Source organism: Phalacrocorax aristotelis, chromosome 1 (genome assembly GCF_949628215.1).
Source record: "Phalacrocorax aristotelis chromosome 1, bGulAri2.1, whole genome shotgun sequence".
Classification (NCBI taxonomy): domain Eukaryota; kingdom Metazoa; phylum Chordata; class Aves; order Suliformes; family Phalacrocoracidae; genus Phalacrocorax; species Phalacrocorax aristotelis.
Genome location: NC_134276.1, coordinates 65915551 through 65932253, shown reverse-complemented (window position 1 = coordinate 65932253; position 16703 = coordinate 65915551). Strand labels below are relative to the sequence as shown.

The 16703-nt window shown below is 50.3% G+C and overlaps 1 protein-coding gene across 3 annotated transcripts in view; it reads right to left on the bottom strand.

Annotated features, from left to right (window-relative positions):
- Positions 1 to 16260, bottom strand: part of ARHGEF7 (Rho guanine nucleotide exchange factor 7) — a 127505-nt gene extending 111245 nt beyond the window's left edge. For 2 of the 3 annotated variants that reach the window (XM_075091117.1, XM_075091078.1), the window contains exons 1-2: positions 15924 to 16260; positions 1378 to 1464 (exon numbers count right to left, since the gene is read on the bottom strand). In XM_075091117.1, coding sequence (XP_074947218.1) covers positions 1378 to 1464; positions 15924 to 16088 — 252 coding nt within the window. In that variant the 5' untranslated portion in view covers positions 16089 to 16260. Of the gene's footprint in view, positions 1 to 1377; positions 1465 to 1551; positions 1619 to 15923 lie in introns of those variants that run through there. The other variant, XM_075091107.1, reaches the window with a different exon arrangement.
- Between the last annotated feature and the right edge of the window lie 443 nt (positions 16261 to 16703).

Here is a 16703-nt window from a genome sequence, read left to right as displayed (position 1 = left end):
ACAGAATGCTTGAGATAATGCAAAGTTCACCCCAGAACCTGGTTTCTGAATATTTTAGAACTTAATTTGGTTTTGTCTCCCAACAAATCCTAGAAGATTCTTTGTTTACTGGAGGGGGGGGAAGAAAGGCAGGTAAGAATGTAAGGTCTTATTTCACAAGGAACAGCACTAAAAGGTGTCTTAATTTCAATCTTTCACCATGACAGAACCTAAGATTAAATGCAAGTCCTGTAAGTATCATTAATTTCACTAATGATACTTCATTGTTTTGATGTCTCTGGAAAGCAATCAGAGTCTTTTTACAATATTCTGTTACTGCCTGGCAAAACTCCAGGCAGGACCAGAGGTACTGTAAGAACCTAAGAACTAATTAAGGTAACACTTCGCTAATTTAAGTTGAGAAGCGCTAGAAACCATTTTTTCCACCCAAAAAACCCGCCTCTGAGAACTGAAATTACAATACCCCTCGCTTTCCAACGCAGAGGAGCTGGAACCTGTTTCTAATCGCATCGGTTGCTTCCCACGCACACACATCAAGTAAACTCGACAGCAGCATGTACTTGCTGTAGCTAAATATACTGGCAATATATGACTACCTAATTCGCAACCCTGCGAACGCATGTTTGGAGAAGATGGCAGTTTGCTGGGCTTTTATATAACGTCGATTTAAAGAGAAGAAACAGCACCTACCATTTTCCTTAATTAGCATTTCATTTTGCTGTTACCAGCTCGATTTCCATAAGCCAACTCCAACCCTTCAGAAACACTTTCACAAATAAATGGGGTATAATTTATACATTTATTACCAAGAATCTGCCTGAAGAGAAAGGCAAAGGTTTCACCCGCGATGGAGCTGGGCGAACCCCACCACCACCACCACCACCCGGAGCCCCGGCAGCATCTCCCCGCCTCACGCTGACAGGGAGAGGGGCCGCACCCTCCCTCAGCGCTCGGTGAGGAGAAGCGAGGCCCTGCCGTACCCACGGACCATGCGGTACGGCACATTTTGCACCACTCACGCCACCGGCAAAGCCAAGCCGAGCCGAGCCAAGCCATGCCATCCCGCGGCGCTGGAGACCCACCGGGCAGCGGAGGGAGGCAGCCCCGGACGGGCAGCCCCGGCCCCCCCCGCCGCCCCCCGGGCCCGCAGCCAGGGGAGGGGCGGCCGCCACCATCTTGTCAAGCGCCCGCCGCCCCCGCGTCCCCGGGCACAAAGGGCGGGCAGCGCCGCCTCCCGCCGCGCCGGGCGGGCAGAGGGAGGCAGAAAACCCCCAAACCACCCCCGGGGATCGAGCCGGGCACCCCCAGCCCGAGCACCGCCCTCCCGCACCACCACCACCGCCGCCGCCGCCGCCACCACCTCCCGCCCCGACTCACCTCCAGGCGGAGGGAGGCACCGCAGCCCCGCAGGAACTCGCGGATGTTGCTCAGGCACTCGCCCTCCGTCCGCGGCTCCGGGTACACCTGCAAGAGAAGAGGCGGACGGCTGAGCGCGGGCACCGGCGCGGCGCGGCACGGCGGCCCCCGTCCCCGCCCCGCCGTTCCCCTCACCTCCCGCTCCCTCCGCAGGCGGCGGCGGCGGCGCCGATCGCTCCCAGTGAAGGGGTTGAACCGGGAAGTAAACACGGAGCACAGGAAATGGCGTGCGAGGGCTAAGGGGCGGCGGGCAGGGGTGCCCCAGCCAGGCGCGGCCCCGGGCGGCTCTGCCCCGCCGCGGGGCGGGCGGCGAGGCGAGGGGAGGCGGGGAGGAGAGGCGAGAGGGGCGGCCCGGCCCCGCCCCGGCTGCAGCCGCAGGCCCGGCCGGTGGAGGGAAGGCGGGGAGCCCCGCGCGCCTCGCCCCGTCGTATTATTTTTCTTAATTTTTGTTTTAAAAATACCACCACACAGCCCCCGGTGCCATTACGGGTTTGGGCTGCAGGAGGAGGCGAGGCGGCCCCGGGGCTGAGGGGCGGTCGGAGACGCGGCCAGGGGAACAGCCCCTCGTCCCGCCCCGGGCCACGGTCAAGAAATGATCGTGCGCGGGGGTAAAATGCCCCCGTCGTTTGCGGGGCTGCCACTGCACATGTTGTTCGGGCTTCGGTTCACCCTTAAGTGTCCGTTTTCTAACAAGGAGATATAGCAGAAATACCCCAAAACCTCAGTGGAAAAATATCAGCACCCAGAGTTAAAAATGTACCAATTCCAGGGTCCGATGTTAACGAGCTTTGTTTATCTGTAACAGCTGCAGGCTCTCCCTACCCAGAAGAAAAGCAGCCTCACAAAGAGGAAAACCTTGACTGAACTTACAAGCGCGTTTGGCGAGGCAGCCATGTGCTCTCTGCAGCCACATTCACGCTGCCTCCAGTTCAACCTCTACCCTGAGTGTGAAGCACAGAGCTTCCACGGAAAAGCAGCCAGCCCCACGGGCTTCAGGGCCGTAGCTTAATTTACCACAGCTTAACTCAAATTCAGTGTGCACGCAAGCATCATTTCACAATAAATTCACCAATTTCTACAAAGTAGTTTAGCAAACAAAGCATTGCCCAAACCAGAGGTAAGGAGACCTGCAATCCCAGCCGGACACCTCTTCTGTTGGAAGGGGAAAGTCTAGCGCAGAAGTGCACTGTGAGTCACTGGAAGCTAAGGTGGCAATGTGCGGCATCCTGTCCTTTGATCATGCACTACCCTCAGAAGGAACTTTCATTAAACGCACATGTATGCCAAGGCTACATAAACTAACAAGTATAACCCACCTCCATAGCACCAGGAACTTCACATAAGGTTGATTCCAAACATTGCATTAAGCAATTAAGCGCCTTTCCATACGTTTATATGGTATCAAAGGTATCTCTGACCCTACGATACCAAAACTTAACAAATGCAACAGCACAACAGGGTGAACCTGGTACAAGGAAATTTAAAACACAAGTCACAATCTAAACAAAAAATGCAGATGAGTTTTAAATGAAAGCCACTATTTTGTATACCAGGAATTTGGTAAGATATGAGTTGAAGTATTTTTCTTTCCTCAAGCACGCACGCATGCACACACTAAACTCCTCAAATCGGTACCATGATAAACCACTGTGGGTCAAGAATGTAACTAGGTTTTGTCTCCCTTTATAGGCCATACATCTTCTCTTTTTCTTTGCACCCACCATTTTCTTGGTTGCTTCTACTTCATTCATCAAGGCCTCTTTTCATTCTGAGAAGCCTTAAAATTACTTCTACTCTCCAAACAAGAATAACGTCTAACAAGAAAGCACAGTAAATCTAGTTTTCTGTTAAAAGAAACAAATGTCTCATAACGCAATCCACATTAACACTCTTTATTCCCAAAGTCCCCAACACATTTGGCACAGAACTCAGTAATTGTAAGAAACCCAGATATGTGTGCTACTACCTCATAAAAGACCGCACACTGCACAGCACCTGGAAATAGGCCAAAAAGAAAAAAAAGGGGGTGGGGGTGGATAAGGAGGGACATCTAATTAGAGGTGGGCAAAAACTTCCAACTAAAGATTAAAGAAGCAACGAAGAAAACCCAAACCCTACAAATTGTCCTCGCTCAGGTCTGAAAGTTTAACATATATACCAAAATAGGCCTGTGAGACCTCAGCCCTACCAGCACCCTAATGCATGTTTCCAGTTAAAAATCATCTTCCCTCAAAAGTATAAAATAAGTTACAGTACATCTTTAGAAATGCCATTTCTTTTCTTACAAAACAAGGGAAAAGACTTCAGGGGCGATGCAAGAAGCAGGCTATGTTTTCTCAGCTCTGTGGCTACAGTGGCATTTTTATCCAACAGGAGACAGAAGCATATGGGTAAAGAGTTTAAAAATATCTTAGCATTTGTATCCAGCTAGAAGTTTAAAGTGTTAATGATCCCATAAAAAGAAGCAAACCCGTTAAATTATTTACCTGGGAAATCTTAATGTGATTCTGGCAACCTTCTCCTACAGATGGCTGAAAAACACAGTGAGGGACCCCAGTAACAAACTCAGCCCCCACCCGACAGAATCTCAAAGTGCAATTATGTGGGCCAAACCCATGTTAAAATCACACTTATGGTATACGACATCCTTTACATACAGTTCTTGGAAGCTCAGAAGCGTGACCTCTCTCTCATAGATAACATTTATACCCTAACAGACTATTCAAAATGTAACGGAACATAATGCAAGCAGACCACAGGCAGGTAAGTCCTAGCCTGCCTGAAAGATGGCAAATAGATGCAGAGAGAAAGGATAAACAAAATAAAATTAAAGTAGGGTCATACTCCAAAATCACTTAGCTTAATGAAAAAGCAGATTGCATGTACATAAAGCCAATGAAATTAAGAGGTTACATATTTTCTTTTCCAGTATTTGCTTCATCTTCTTGCTTTCCATAGACCAGCACTGTTAGTTCATTAATAGGGACGGTCTTCTTATATGTCTGTGACTGCTAGTACAAAGAGGCCTCAGTGTCCAACTGGAACCTCTATGTGTCCTAGTAATACAAATAAAAGAGGTTAATAATAATTAGAAAAGACAGGGATTCCAGAGGGACCTGACAGATTCTTAATTAGGGACCAGGGCTCCACAGTAGAATCCAAAGAGACAAGTGAAAGGTAATACACAGAGTAGCAACAGTTTAAACCACTTCATTGTGGTTCAGGGACAGGTTCTGATTGAGATCTAATCTCTCAGGGAGTAGTTCTGGAAATCACGGCTAGTTCAGTGAGGACACTTATGTGATGCACTGCAGCTATCAAGGAGCAGAGTGCATTTTCCACCACCCACGAAAGACGGAGAACAATATGCAATAGAAATAGATGGTACCTAGCTAAATGTTACATCCCTTTTAATCAGCTTAAATCTATGGTTTTAATCAACAACAACAAACACATAAAAAAGGGCAATATGGAGACAGGCAGTATCAAGAAAAGGTATGATGGGTGGTCTTAGAAAAAATGAAAAAGGCTACCATTAGTTCATTTGGACAGGGAAAGTATATGAACAAAATAAGCAAGGAATGTGTAAAATAATGAGTTTAAAAGAAAAAGAAGAATTTGATTGCAATGAGCAAACACAAGAAACTAATAAAAAGTAGGAGACATCTTCAGCTATATGTATGGGAAACTAGCTTTTTACTTGCTTTCATCTGCTGAACAAGTTGACAAAATGGGTCAAAGGAAGACATGTATGATGTCTTTAAATATAAACTGGAATCTACCAGGAGGGCAATACAAAAGACTGAATGACAGCAAGGTGACTACATACACATTTAAAAAAAAAAATCAATCATTTATCTAGGGGGGCATACGTACAACTATGTAAAAAGACTATCTCAGTTACTAGAAAGCAGACACCAATACAGAACGGAGCAGGTAGCTGCAGACTACTAGGCATGTCCAGCAGACACTTTAAAATGTCCTGTAGGAGTACAGCTGCCCAAGTCTGAAGTTCAAAGACTTGGCCCTCAAGTAGGGATACCCGGGGAAAATCCCATAAAGAGGCAGCCCTGCGCTGTAAAGAGTGTCGCAGAAGAATACAATCCCAAAGGGAGGTGTTGTAGGGACAGGGTGGGCAAGGGAACTGTCCTCTGTCACAACATACCGGCCCACTTTTCCCCACACCCTGTTAATCCTGCCTGAAGTCTTTTCCACCGTACCCGCCTCGCAGCAGGAAAGAGTTTCCTCTCCAGGTTTCAGAACACCTTGTACACACAGAGCATTACTGCAACCTAATCAGTAAAAATACTACAAATGAACAATGCAGCAAAGTTAATGAAAGGGTCCTATTGGTCACATTTGGTCCCACAGCAGCTCTGTTTTGCATGCAGCCCCTTTGAGTGGCAAAGGCACATCAGGGGCAACTGATCTTCCAGTGGAGCGTGGTGGCACAGAGGCAACCACCTCCCGCCCAAGTGCTGCGGGCTGGGGTTTGTTGCCAGGGTTTGTGTTCAGGGATAAAAATGAGATTAAAACAAAATCTTCAGGAGGAAGCCAGGCTATTCTCATGATAACCTGGGCTATAAAGCTGCATGTGATTCACTGTCCAGCAACTCCTACGGGTTCCTTCCCTCCCCACCGCTCCAACCTCCATTACCTCCTCTCTCCTCCTGCACCCATGCCCAGCAGGGCCCATCCCTTGGGGCATTTGGGTTTCCTGCTCTGTCCTCCGTCCCAGAGCACCCACCCTCACAAACTGCACCCAGCAAGGATGGAAAAGAAAGAGTGGTGTCACAGCGACGTCCTCTGTAGCTACACAGGGCGACATCATCCACTTCTTGAGGAATCATCCATTGCTTGGGACTGATGGCAGGTGCAGCGCTCCCCCCACAGTCAGTGAATGGAGCTGGGCTCAGAGGACTGTGGATGGAGCCCCACACTCCTCCCAGGAGAGCAGGAGTCACAGCTGCACTCCAAAAGCATCGCATCCTGCATGTCTCTAAGCGAGGAACACGCTGCAGTTGAGCCCAACCACTTCATGGATCGCATGTCTTGCTGGTGGCACTAGGCGATGGTAGCAGGATGATATAATTAAACTGAAAACACAGATCAGGGTTCTCAGCAAGGTGCAGTTTTGTTTTAAAATTAGGCGTCTTGATGGAGCACTGGATCTTGCCACGATACTGTTTCTGTGGTACTGTAGCTCTTTAGAACTGACTTTTCCCAACCTTTAAAACCTGCTGCCCTCAAATGTTTCGATTATAAGCCACACAGCAGTTGCAGTGTGCTAGACACCTGTATTTTGGCATGAGGAAACCTACCCTCTGAAAAATGCGGCAGCAGGCAGTCAGCACAGATAGTAAGAGCTAGATCCAGTAAAAGACTGAAGCTCCTATAAGCCATGCACCTTTGCCCAAATTTTAAAATTTCCAGGGTTCACGCAAGAATTGCCCTAGGCTCTGCACACAGCACAAAGAGGGAGGCAGGTGCCTTAAAATATGCCTTAAAATTCTTACATGCTGAGAAGGATACCTGGCCTCTCTGAGAAGTGGCAGGTGCCCACTTTTTATGAAATAATTTAGCATGGAGGTTCCCAAACCTCTTGCCCTTGGACACCACCATTAGTGACAGCCACAGCAGCAACTCTTAGATCCCACTGCCTTGCTCCATAGCCATCAGCACAGCTAACCCCATATCTGACACTCCTTTGCTGCACATCCTACATCACCACACCAGTCCCTATACTCCATCCTTCCATCTGTCCTACCTCAGACCACACAACAGCACCTTCCAAACCAGCAACTCCAATCCCACATTTAGCCCTACTCTTTCACCACACAACCTCGTCCCACCACCCCTCCTTTACTGTCCCACAAGCCATACCAACTCATCAGCCACAGCTCCATGCTCCCTCAGCTTCCACCCTGATACAGCACCTGGAACCAGGAGCACTTTGGTTGACCGAAGACTCCTCCAGCTCCTTGAGTTCTTCCCCGGCACAACTTCAGAAATGCTCATCTGCTTGACCAGCCTTCATTAACAGCGACCTACATTCAAACACACTGATGTTCTGCTTTAGCTGCTTCAGTCTCTTACTGAAAGTAGCCCTCAAAAACTAGAGTTCAGCTCAGTTTGCAACGGAAATGTACAGTTTGGTTAAAATGCCAGACAGGTCTGTGGCAGCCTTGATAAACTGGTTCTTTGAGTCTCACACAACTACAGCCACTTTTTTCCTTTAATCTGCCCTGAGAAAGCGATACTCTGAAACTGATACAGCTGTTTTGAGCTCATCCATTCAGATCTGCACCTGTATTAAACAACATTCAGCAAAACAGTATGTTCTTTGCAGTGGAAGTACTGTACTTTTGTCACTTCCCTTAGACCCTGATCAAATTCCCATCAAAGTCTATAAACTGACTCCCAGGAGGCGGGTATTCGACCAAGCTCTAAGATACAAACACAGTAAATTAAGATCACCAGGACATTCCAGGTGGTATTATTTTTTTTTTCTCAAGTTTCCATTATATTTTTATATTTCTCACAAAAAAACCCTACATTAAGACAGCATTAAGAAACTGAGAATGCCAAGGATGTAAAACTTAGCAAATACAAGACTGACAGCTGCCTTTGTGACTGCAATTACAATCCACTTGCAGGCCTACCTTGTGAACTGAACTAGGCATGAGTCCTACCGGAACACATGCACAGGAGCACGCCTGAAGAATTTTACATATACGCATAAAAGGGTCTAATTGCAGCTGCAGGAGTAATCTTCTTTCCAGTGTTTCCTAAATGCTGAGGACTAATATTCCTAATCCCTGTGGTTTTGCTTATTTTCTTGTTATTTTTAAGAAAAAGAAGAAATCAGCTAGCATGTAACTGTCACCAACCCCATGCAGCATCATCAGCCTCACACTGCAGAGCTCCAGGGGTGCCAGCATTAGGTGCCCGCAGGAAGATGTGTATTTCCCTGAAGTCAGTGAGTGGAAAAAGCCTGATGAAGTGCTGCTCCAGGAATGGGCAGTGCTCAGCAAGAACCTACCTAAAGAGGTTCCCCCTGCAAAGGAAGGCTGGTGGGTAGGGATTTTGCACTCCTCCTCACGTAAACCCTGCAGCGTTTCCCTTGCAGCGTTGCTGTTTTGATGCAGCGCAAGCTCGGGCTTCAGGAGTCCAATCACTCAGGGTTTGTTTACCCTGGGAGAGCTCTGCTGCTAGATATGCTGGCATCGCTCCTCGGTGTGGATGTAACATATGCCAGAGAGGGAATTCCTCTGCCAGTCTAACGGTACCACTTCCCCCAGTGACATTAACAAAGCCAACAAAAGCACTTCTCTGTCAGCACAGCTGCACCGGCGCGGGGGGAGTGTGTGTGTATGTATGATTTTTACTTCTTTTTCCCCCATTCCCTCTGCATGAAAATACTCTATAGGGCTACCTAAGCCCTACAGTGGAGACCCTCTCCCGGGCAAGCTGCCAACATTGTCCGACGGCGCTCGCTGCAGAGCAGGAAAATGGAGACCTGAACAAAATGCTCTTAGACCCGAGCAGCGTTTCGCGGGCTGAGGGGGGACTCTGCCCACCGGGTGCCAAAAGTCCGTGGTGAGGAGCAGGGCAACGGGAACTTCCCACAGGCAAGGCCAGCCGCCCCTCCTCGACTCTGCAGTGCCGGTGGTGGGCGATGGCGGCAACCACGTTGTACCCAGAGATGTGGGAAGAAGGTGGCTTTGCTCCATGGAGCGAAGTCGGGGAGAGCACGGGAGTGTCACACTGGCTGAGGATCGGGGAGTAAAGCGCAGCCAGCCAAGGTGCAAGACTGACGCCACTTCCACGCTGCCAGCTCACAGTATTTTTGCAAGCTCTGTCATGCTTGAAATGTTTTAAGATTCCAGCTCTTCAAATCACAGCCACTGGGTACCAACTAATCAAAATTGCTATTTAAGAAAGATGTATACTAAATTCACCTCAGTGGTTCAAAGCCAGATTTTAAATATATATATGTGTGTATGTATATATAAAATTTGTAAATTTCAATTTTAAAGCCAGACTTCCAGTTTTCCAAAGGCTTGAATTGCTATCTTCAACATTTTCAGCTGAACAATACAGTGCCCTCAGCCACTACCACGCGGTAGCAACCAGAGAGAGCATGCTGGTGGCATCCCCACAGCTCTTCCTCTTCCCCACACAGACACAGCGTTTGGAGGACGCTCTGTGTAGCAGTAAGGCACCTGAGGGCTAAGGAATTGTCTTTTCTGTTGTCCATATTATGCACAGACACATTAAGAACATATCTAGAAACTGTGGAAAGGGCATTAATGAGAGTAAGACCAGCAAAACCAAATTATCTTTCTGTATTTTCTCACAAAAACAATTTAATTGCCAATAGTTTCATTAATTTCCCCCTCTTCTCAGGGTCTAGCATGCCCTTATTTAATTCAGCCCAGACCCTTGTGCATTAGCAGGGGCTGATTTTCAAGGAAAAATACAGCAAACGCAGCTAAAAGTCCTCTGCTCCCTCAGCACACACATACAGACCATGCTTCCCTGGATAACGTCCTAGTCACCAGAATTACAAAGCCAGTGCATAGATGGAAGAAGCAAGGGCATTCTCCTTCAGTGCATCCCTGCACCCCTGCTTTCACAAGACAATAGGAGTAACATGGCAAACGACAACATGGCCAATGATAACTCCTTAACAGAAGCAAACGATGCCATAAGAAGCTCACAGTAACACTTGTAAGAATAGCACCTATTCAGAAAAACAGCACTCTAATGACTTTGCTCAGGATGACTTTCCCCTGGCACTCGGCTTGCCCTCGCAGTGTTTCCACCCTGAAGCAACGGCATCCGCACGCACGCCGGCGCTCCCTGAGCATGCAGCCACCCACGGCAGGCACAGCTGCCCAGCGCGGATTATTCTTGCCAGAAGCACAAATAATCTCCTTGGGAGGCTCTACATAAGAGCTATTGCTGGGGGGGGGGGGGGGGGGGAGGGGGAGCGAACATATGCATATTAAAATGCAGATTTTGCTTTCTGCCTCCCAGGTCTAGTCCTAGGATGACCTGCTGCCGCTGTTCTAATATCAGCATCTGCAATAACTTCCTGATGGATTTCAGTGAGCAAAGGCAGGACAGTCCTTCGGTCCAGCCAGGCAGTCCCCAGTAGCCTCAGTAGGGCTGCAGGAGTTGAGCTGTCCTGCCAGAAGAATTTCCCAAATTCAGATTGCTCGGGAGCAACCAGCCAGCGCATGGCAACTGCTACCATAGGAGTAACCTCTGCACCACTGATGGGATGCTCACCACGGTTCCTGAGCTTTGCTTGGGCTCCACAGACAGCTCACAGCCAGTGCTGCACCCTCTGCAAAGGTTATCGGGCTATAGAAGCCACCGCTTGTTGTTATCTCTGGCTCCCAAACACCTTCCCTTCCTTCTTCCTTTGCAATGTCTGAAACGCCACATCCAGGTCACACCTTACCACAACAGGACAGAACTACTTGGCCCCGATACACCTGTGTGAAATCAGGGACAAGGGAACATAAATCTCTCTTTGCCAGAGCTGCAGGTGCTCACACCCATGGCGAGGACAAGGCTCGAGACGGCTGCCGCATGTGGCAGCCTGAACCCTGCTTTTGGGGACTCTGACCCTTCTGCAGCACTTGCACTCATACGCAGCAATTCATTTGCCTTGTGAGTCACAAAGAGTTAATTTCTTTCTAAATTACAATCCTGTACGCCTTATTTAGCCAAAGACCTCCTTCATTTAAAAGGGAATGATTCTAATATATGAGATATTTATAAAAAGATCCTAATCTTTGCTCCCATCAGTCCTGATGCTATCCCACTTAATAACCAAATTAATGTTGACACCAGCGCCCAATCCTCCAGAGAGAGAATGAAGTTGTCTTCCAGCCACACACCAAGTCTCAGCCAGCAAAAGAGCGCACCATATTCATTTTCCCAGGGCCAGCCTCGCGCCGCTCCTCTCACGCCTCGGCGACGCGGGAGCAGCGAGAGGAAACGGCTGTGTTTTGGATCAGCCTCCCACGCGCAGCAGAACAGCTTCTGGGTTGTTTAATCCTACACTCGGTGCAACGGCTGGGGATGGTCTGTTCGACAGAGAGGGGCCAAGGCATGCGAGACCCAGCATGCTTCCCCGTCCCCTGGCTTCAAAGTGCTGAACCAGCTGCTCTCACCCCCTCCAGGAGCCCCTAACGGGCGGGGCGGGGGGGGAGACACGATCACGAGGTGCCAAATGGCTGCTGCATCGCATCCCCTGATGCATCTTCCCTATTTTCCCTGAACAGAACAATGCTGTCCTCAAAATGATGCTTTCTGTCAAACAGCTGACCAAAAATGAAAGTACAAACAAAGCTTAATGGAGCGCGAAGCCTCATATGACAAGGAAAATTCCCGCTCCAGTTCTGATCTCTGTTTACAACGTCAAAAGTGGGTCAAACTGGTCTGCGATGGAGGAATCTGTTTAGAAAATGATCTCTGCGAGGAAAAGCATCTAAGCGGCAGACATCCGCACTGCAATGCTTCCACGGGGATCCTCTCCCCTGCCATCAAAGTAACTCGATTTTACAGCACTGGGGTTGAAATCTGGTAACTTGAAACCACGGCTTTTCATTCAAATGACTTGAATTCAGCAATCCCCTGTCCTTCAGAGGAGATCAACTGACCAGCGTGTTTCAGTAGATCTCTGTGCTTTAGAAAAAACTAAGACATGGCTGGGTTTGGTCAGGGTCAGGGGAAGCTGTTGTGTTTTTGGATGGGTTTGTTTTGGTTTCATGGTGGTGTTTGTTTGTTTGTTTGTTTGTTTTTAAGTAACTGCTCTCCCTTTTGTTCCTTTCCCACGTTCAGGATAAGGTTATTGAGCAGAACCATCACACTGCCTAACCCAACTATTTTATTTTACCCTGTCATATTCTTTCACAAAACGCCAAGGAATCGTAATGACATTAAAAGGGAGCCCAAAAATGAAAGAAACAGTCTGTAATAACATTACTTTCCAAAGTATTTTCATTCAGAGTTCATGGAATCTCGTGAATTTAATATCTGTCCTTTGCTGTTGTTCAAGACAGAAGATGACCGTAATGTAAACAGATTTAGCCAAAACTTCCTGACAAGAAGCTCTGTGTGTTATTCTGTGCAAGGATGGTATACAAATACACAGCAATCTAAAGGAAGAACATACTAACCAGCCTTGAAACCCACTAATGTGTTTTATCGACTTAAGAAAAAAATCTGTTCTTTGACCTTCAAGTGCTTGATTCCTTTTATGGTCACACAACCTTTATTTATTAAAAATCTTCTACTAATTACTCTCTGGGTACCCAGAGGCTTTAAAAAGCCCAAAATGTAAAAAAAATATATTATTACATTCCTCAGGTATTGAATCCTTTTTCTAAACAGTTTTTGAAAGTAAGAAATGCATTAATAGCCTTTTCTAGAAAAGGTCTTAAAAAAAACCCTAGTAAACATTCCTTCTTATTTATTATTTGTATTTTTTATGTTCTCTTTAGTTTTAGTTACTCCTTTGTATTTACCAAAAAATGAGCTCTGCAAGCCTTCAGAGTGTCTGCTGATGTCAGATATTTATAGAAAGTTATGATCTCAAATGATTTTAAGAACTGAAACAGTCTACATCTGTGGGACAAGCCTTGTATCTTTTAGACTTCAAAATTGTCCAGTTTGAACTGGAGGCTTTCAGGACAAATCTGGAATAAAAGGGCTCATATTTAAAATGTACTCAGTATAAAAACATGTGACATAAATAAACAGTAGTAGCAAAAAAGGCATTGAAAAAAAGCAGCAGAATACAGGGAATGATGTAAATTTTGTATGTTTTTATCAGAAAAACAAAACAAAAAACCAAGGTATTATGGAAATAGCCCAGACTTATAACAGCAGCTGAGAGCATGAAAGAAGTATGTGGTATATACTCATGAGTCTACAGAAAAAGAATATTCACAAAGCTGGATGGGAAAATGAGTTCAGGAGTCTCTCAGACACATCTATGAATTAGAAAGTGCCATGTGAAAGGCCCACCACAATAACTACAGCTCCCCTCAAGAAAACTAAATTTAAAAAGGGTTATTTCTCCCCAGACTTTAACTCAGCCAAAGCCGGAGGAGACGGGCTGGGTCGGCAGGGACCTCGGCAGCCGCCCATCCCAGCGCCCTGCTTGACGCGGGGCGAGCTCGGGGAGGTGGGAGGCTGCGAAGCGCCAGCTTTCCTCCCGCCCTGGCTGCCGTCCCAGCCCGCACACCACCCGCTGCAAACCCCGCGCCTCCGCGCCACGAGGGCCTGATAAGCCCCCCTGACAGCTCCTCGCAGCCCAGGCTGGAAGTGGGGTAGGCTGTGGGGAGCAGTGCCCCTCTGCAAACCCTCCTCTGGGCGCGGGTGCCACAAAGGGACCCCCAGCCCGAACATCAGAGACATTCGCTCCTCCGATGCGGAAAGAAAAGAGAGCCTCTCATTCACACTAACTGAGCTGCTCCTTGATATACCATACACAGAAAAGCACATTCAGTTGGGAAACGCTGTTCTAACACTTACTTTTGGCATGCTTTTTTATTTATTTTGTCGTTCAGTAGAGCCTGTTTCCCAAACTGAGTTCAGGACCCCATTTTACCAGGCTTGACATTCGCACAAGGGGAGAGACCTTTTCTGCCCCGAAGCTCAGAACCCAAAGACCAAGATTTTGGAGAGGTGCTCAGAGAGGGTACGTGGAGTCGTGCAGTGGGACGGGCTGCTGAGACTCTCCTCGGGCTTGGTGACACCAGGCAACAGAGCCTGGGGGCAAGCAGGCATGGGCAGAGCCTGCCCGAGCAGGTGGGCGGCCAGGCAGGGGATCCCACACTGAGGGGCTCCCTGCCCTCAGCCCCATGTCACACGTGCCACCCTGGATGGGATGGCGGTACAGGACGTTTACCCACTCTGGAGCCACAGCTTACAGCCCAGCACGCTGGACCTCAGTTTGCACCTCACGTACCGTGGCCGTAAAGCCGCAGCACCTCAGGAGCAGGCACGTGTCCTCTTCAACTCTATTGCCCAAACAGCCACTTCTGGGAAAATGGTGGTGGTGGCAGCAGTGGCTTTGGCTGTCCCAGCTAGCTCCGCCGGTCACCGTGGTGAACCCCGAGTTACCCACACTGCTGCCGACACGCTGCTGCCGCTCTTGTCACTTTGATTGCCCATCGATAGCACCACAGGATCCTGCGGGGTTTCCCTATCCCCACACTGCCTCCTAAATTTGCTTGTGAATGTAGGGGGGCAGGAATCACCTACTACACCCAGCGGAGTGGGACCCCCGCCAGGGCTAGGACCTCCACACTACAGTACAACACAAAACAGTGACAACCCAAGTCGGTGGCGAACTGAAGAACTGAAGGGCGATAGCCAAGTCCCGTGCCCTACCGAGCTCAAAGCACCAGTTTCCAACTTTGTGGCTCGGCGGACTGCTGGAAAGGGAGCCACAAAAAGGTAAACAAAAGCCCATTTTGAGCAGGCTCCAATGCGCAGAGGGGTCTGCCAACTGCAAAAGGTGAAGAATGTGGTGTTGTTTTCAAGCAAGGAGTTCGCCCGTCAGCGTAGCAGATGACCTTCGTCAATCTTCTCTTCACCCACCGCGTACTGGCTCACAGGGAAAGTTCTGCCAACACGCGGGTCGCAACGTGTGCGACGCGGCCGAGCGGCAGGTGAGGCGACGGCATTGTCCCAAGTCTTGAGGCACAGCATCAAAAATCAAAACCCTCCCCTCTAGCTGAGCTACGACGGGAATTATGTACCCGCACATCACACGTAAAAGTTACCTGACAGAGTACATTTTCTTCAAACGCAACGCAGAATAGAGCTGTAACGCTTTTTTTTTTCCCAACCCGACAAGGATGAGATTTTTTTTTCCACAGGCTACCAAACATTAGAAGACCCAAATCACACTGAAACAGCCTTCAGGAAGACTAAGCATCAAACAGTAAGATGTCCTTCAGAGGCTGGAAGGGATGAGCTGAATCACCTCCCAAGTGAGGTGAGGCACCGACTATTCCAGCAGTTGCGTAGACAACTTTGCAGCCGGCTCATGGCGCGCCAGAAAAGGTCCATAACACCACCACCCCCCCAAACAAACAGAAATGCTTCTCCCGCGCACCCCCAGGACTTCGATTTGGAGAGCGGAGCGTTTTTTAATGTAAAACACTTGCAAAACCGTGGCCCTCTGCAGCCAGGCTGACCGCTGCCGCTCCCTGCTCTCGCCCCGGCCCCTCCGGGCGCTCGCCCGACCGGGGCTGATGCCCCCCCTTTCCCTCCCGCCGCCGCCGCCGCCGCCCCGCGCCCTTCACCCCCCCGCCCCGGGACCCGGGGTGGGGGGGCGGTCCCGTCCCCCCGCGCGGGCGGGGGCGGAGCGGGGGGCCCGGCGGCGGGCGAGGCCGGGGGCGGCGGGCCCCGGCTGCACAAAGGGCGGCGGGGGGCGGAGGGGGGGACGACGGGCGGTGGGACCGGGCACTTACTTTGTCTATGGTGCCCGGGAGCAGGCGGTCGAGCAGGCGGCAGAGCACCACCCCGTCCTTCAGGGAGGACTGGAGGAAACCCTCGGGGTCGGAGATGGTCTTTTTGGGCGACTCCAGCACGCCCAGGGCGATCAGCCACGTAACGGTCTGCTCGGCCGAATTCATGGCGGCGGCGGGGCGGGGGTCGCGGCACCCCGCGCCTCGCGTGGGTTTTGTGTCTCCCCGGGCGGGGGCTTCAGGCGGAGGCCGGCGCCGCCCCCATATGTGAATGCAGATGACGACGCCCCGGCCCCGCCGCCGCTACAGACACATGCAGCTGCAGTGCCGCCTCCTCCCCGCCCCCGCCCCCGCCGCCGCCGCCGCCGCCGCCGCCCCATGACATCACTGGCCGCGGCGGCCGGCGGCCCCACCGCGCGGGGGCAGCGCGCCCACGCGGAGCCCCGCACCGCTCCGTACCCCTCCCCGCTCCGCACCGCTCCGCGCCCCCCCACCGCACCCGCACCCGGCGGGGCGGGCGGCGGCTGCCCCCTAGCGGGCGGACGGCGCCTCCGCGGGTGCGCAGCGGGGCGCGGAGCGGCGGCGGCGGCGGCGGCGGCGGCGGCGGCGGGCGGGAGGGAAAGAGCAGGCGGTCAGCGGCGGCGGTGGCCTCCGTGCGTGGAGGGCCCAGTGCCGGGTCCTGCACTTGGGTCACAACAACCCCATGCAACGCTACAGGCTCGGGGAGGAGTGGCTGGGGGGCTGCCTGGTGGAGAAGGACCTGGGGGTGCTGGCTGACATTCG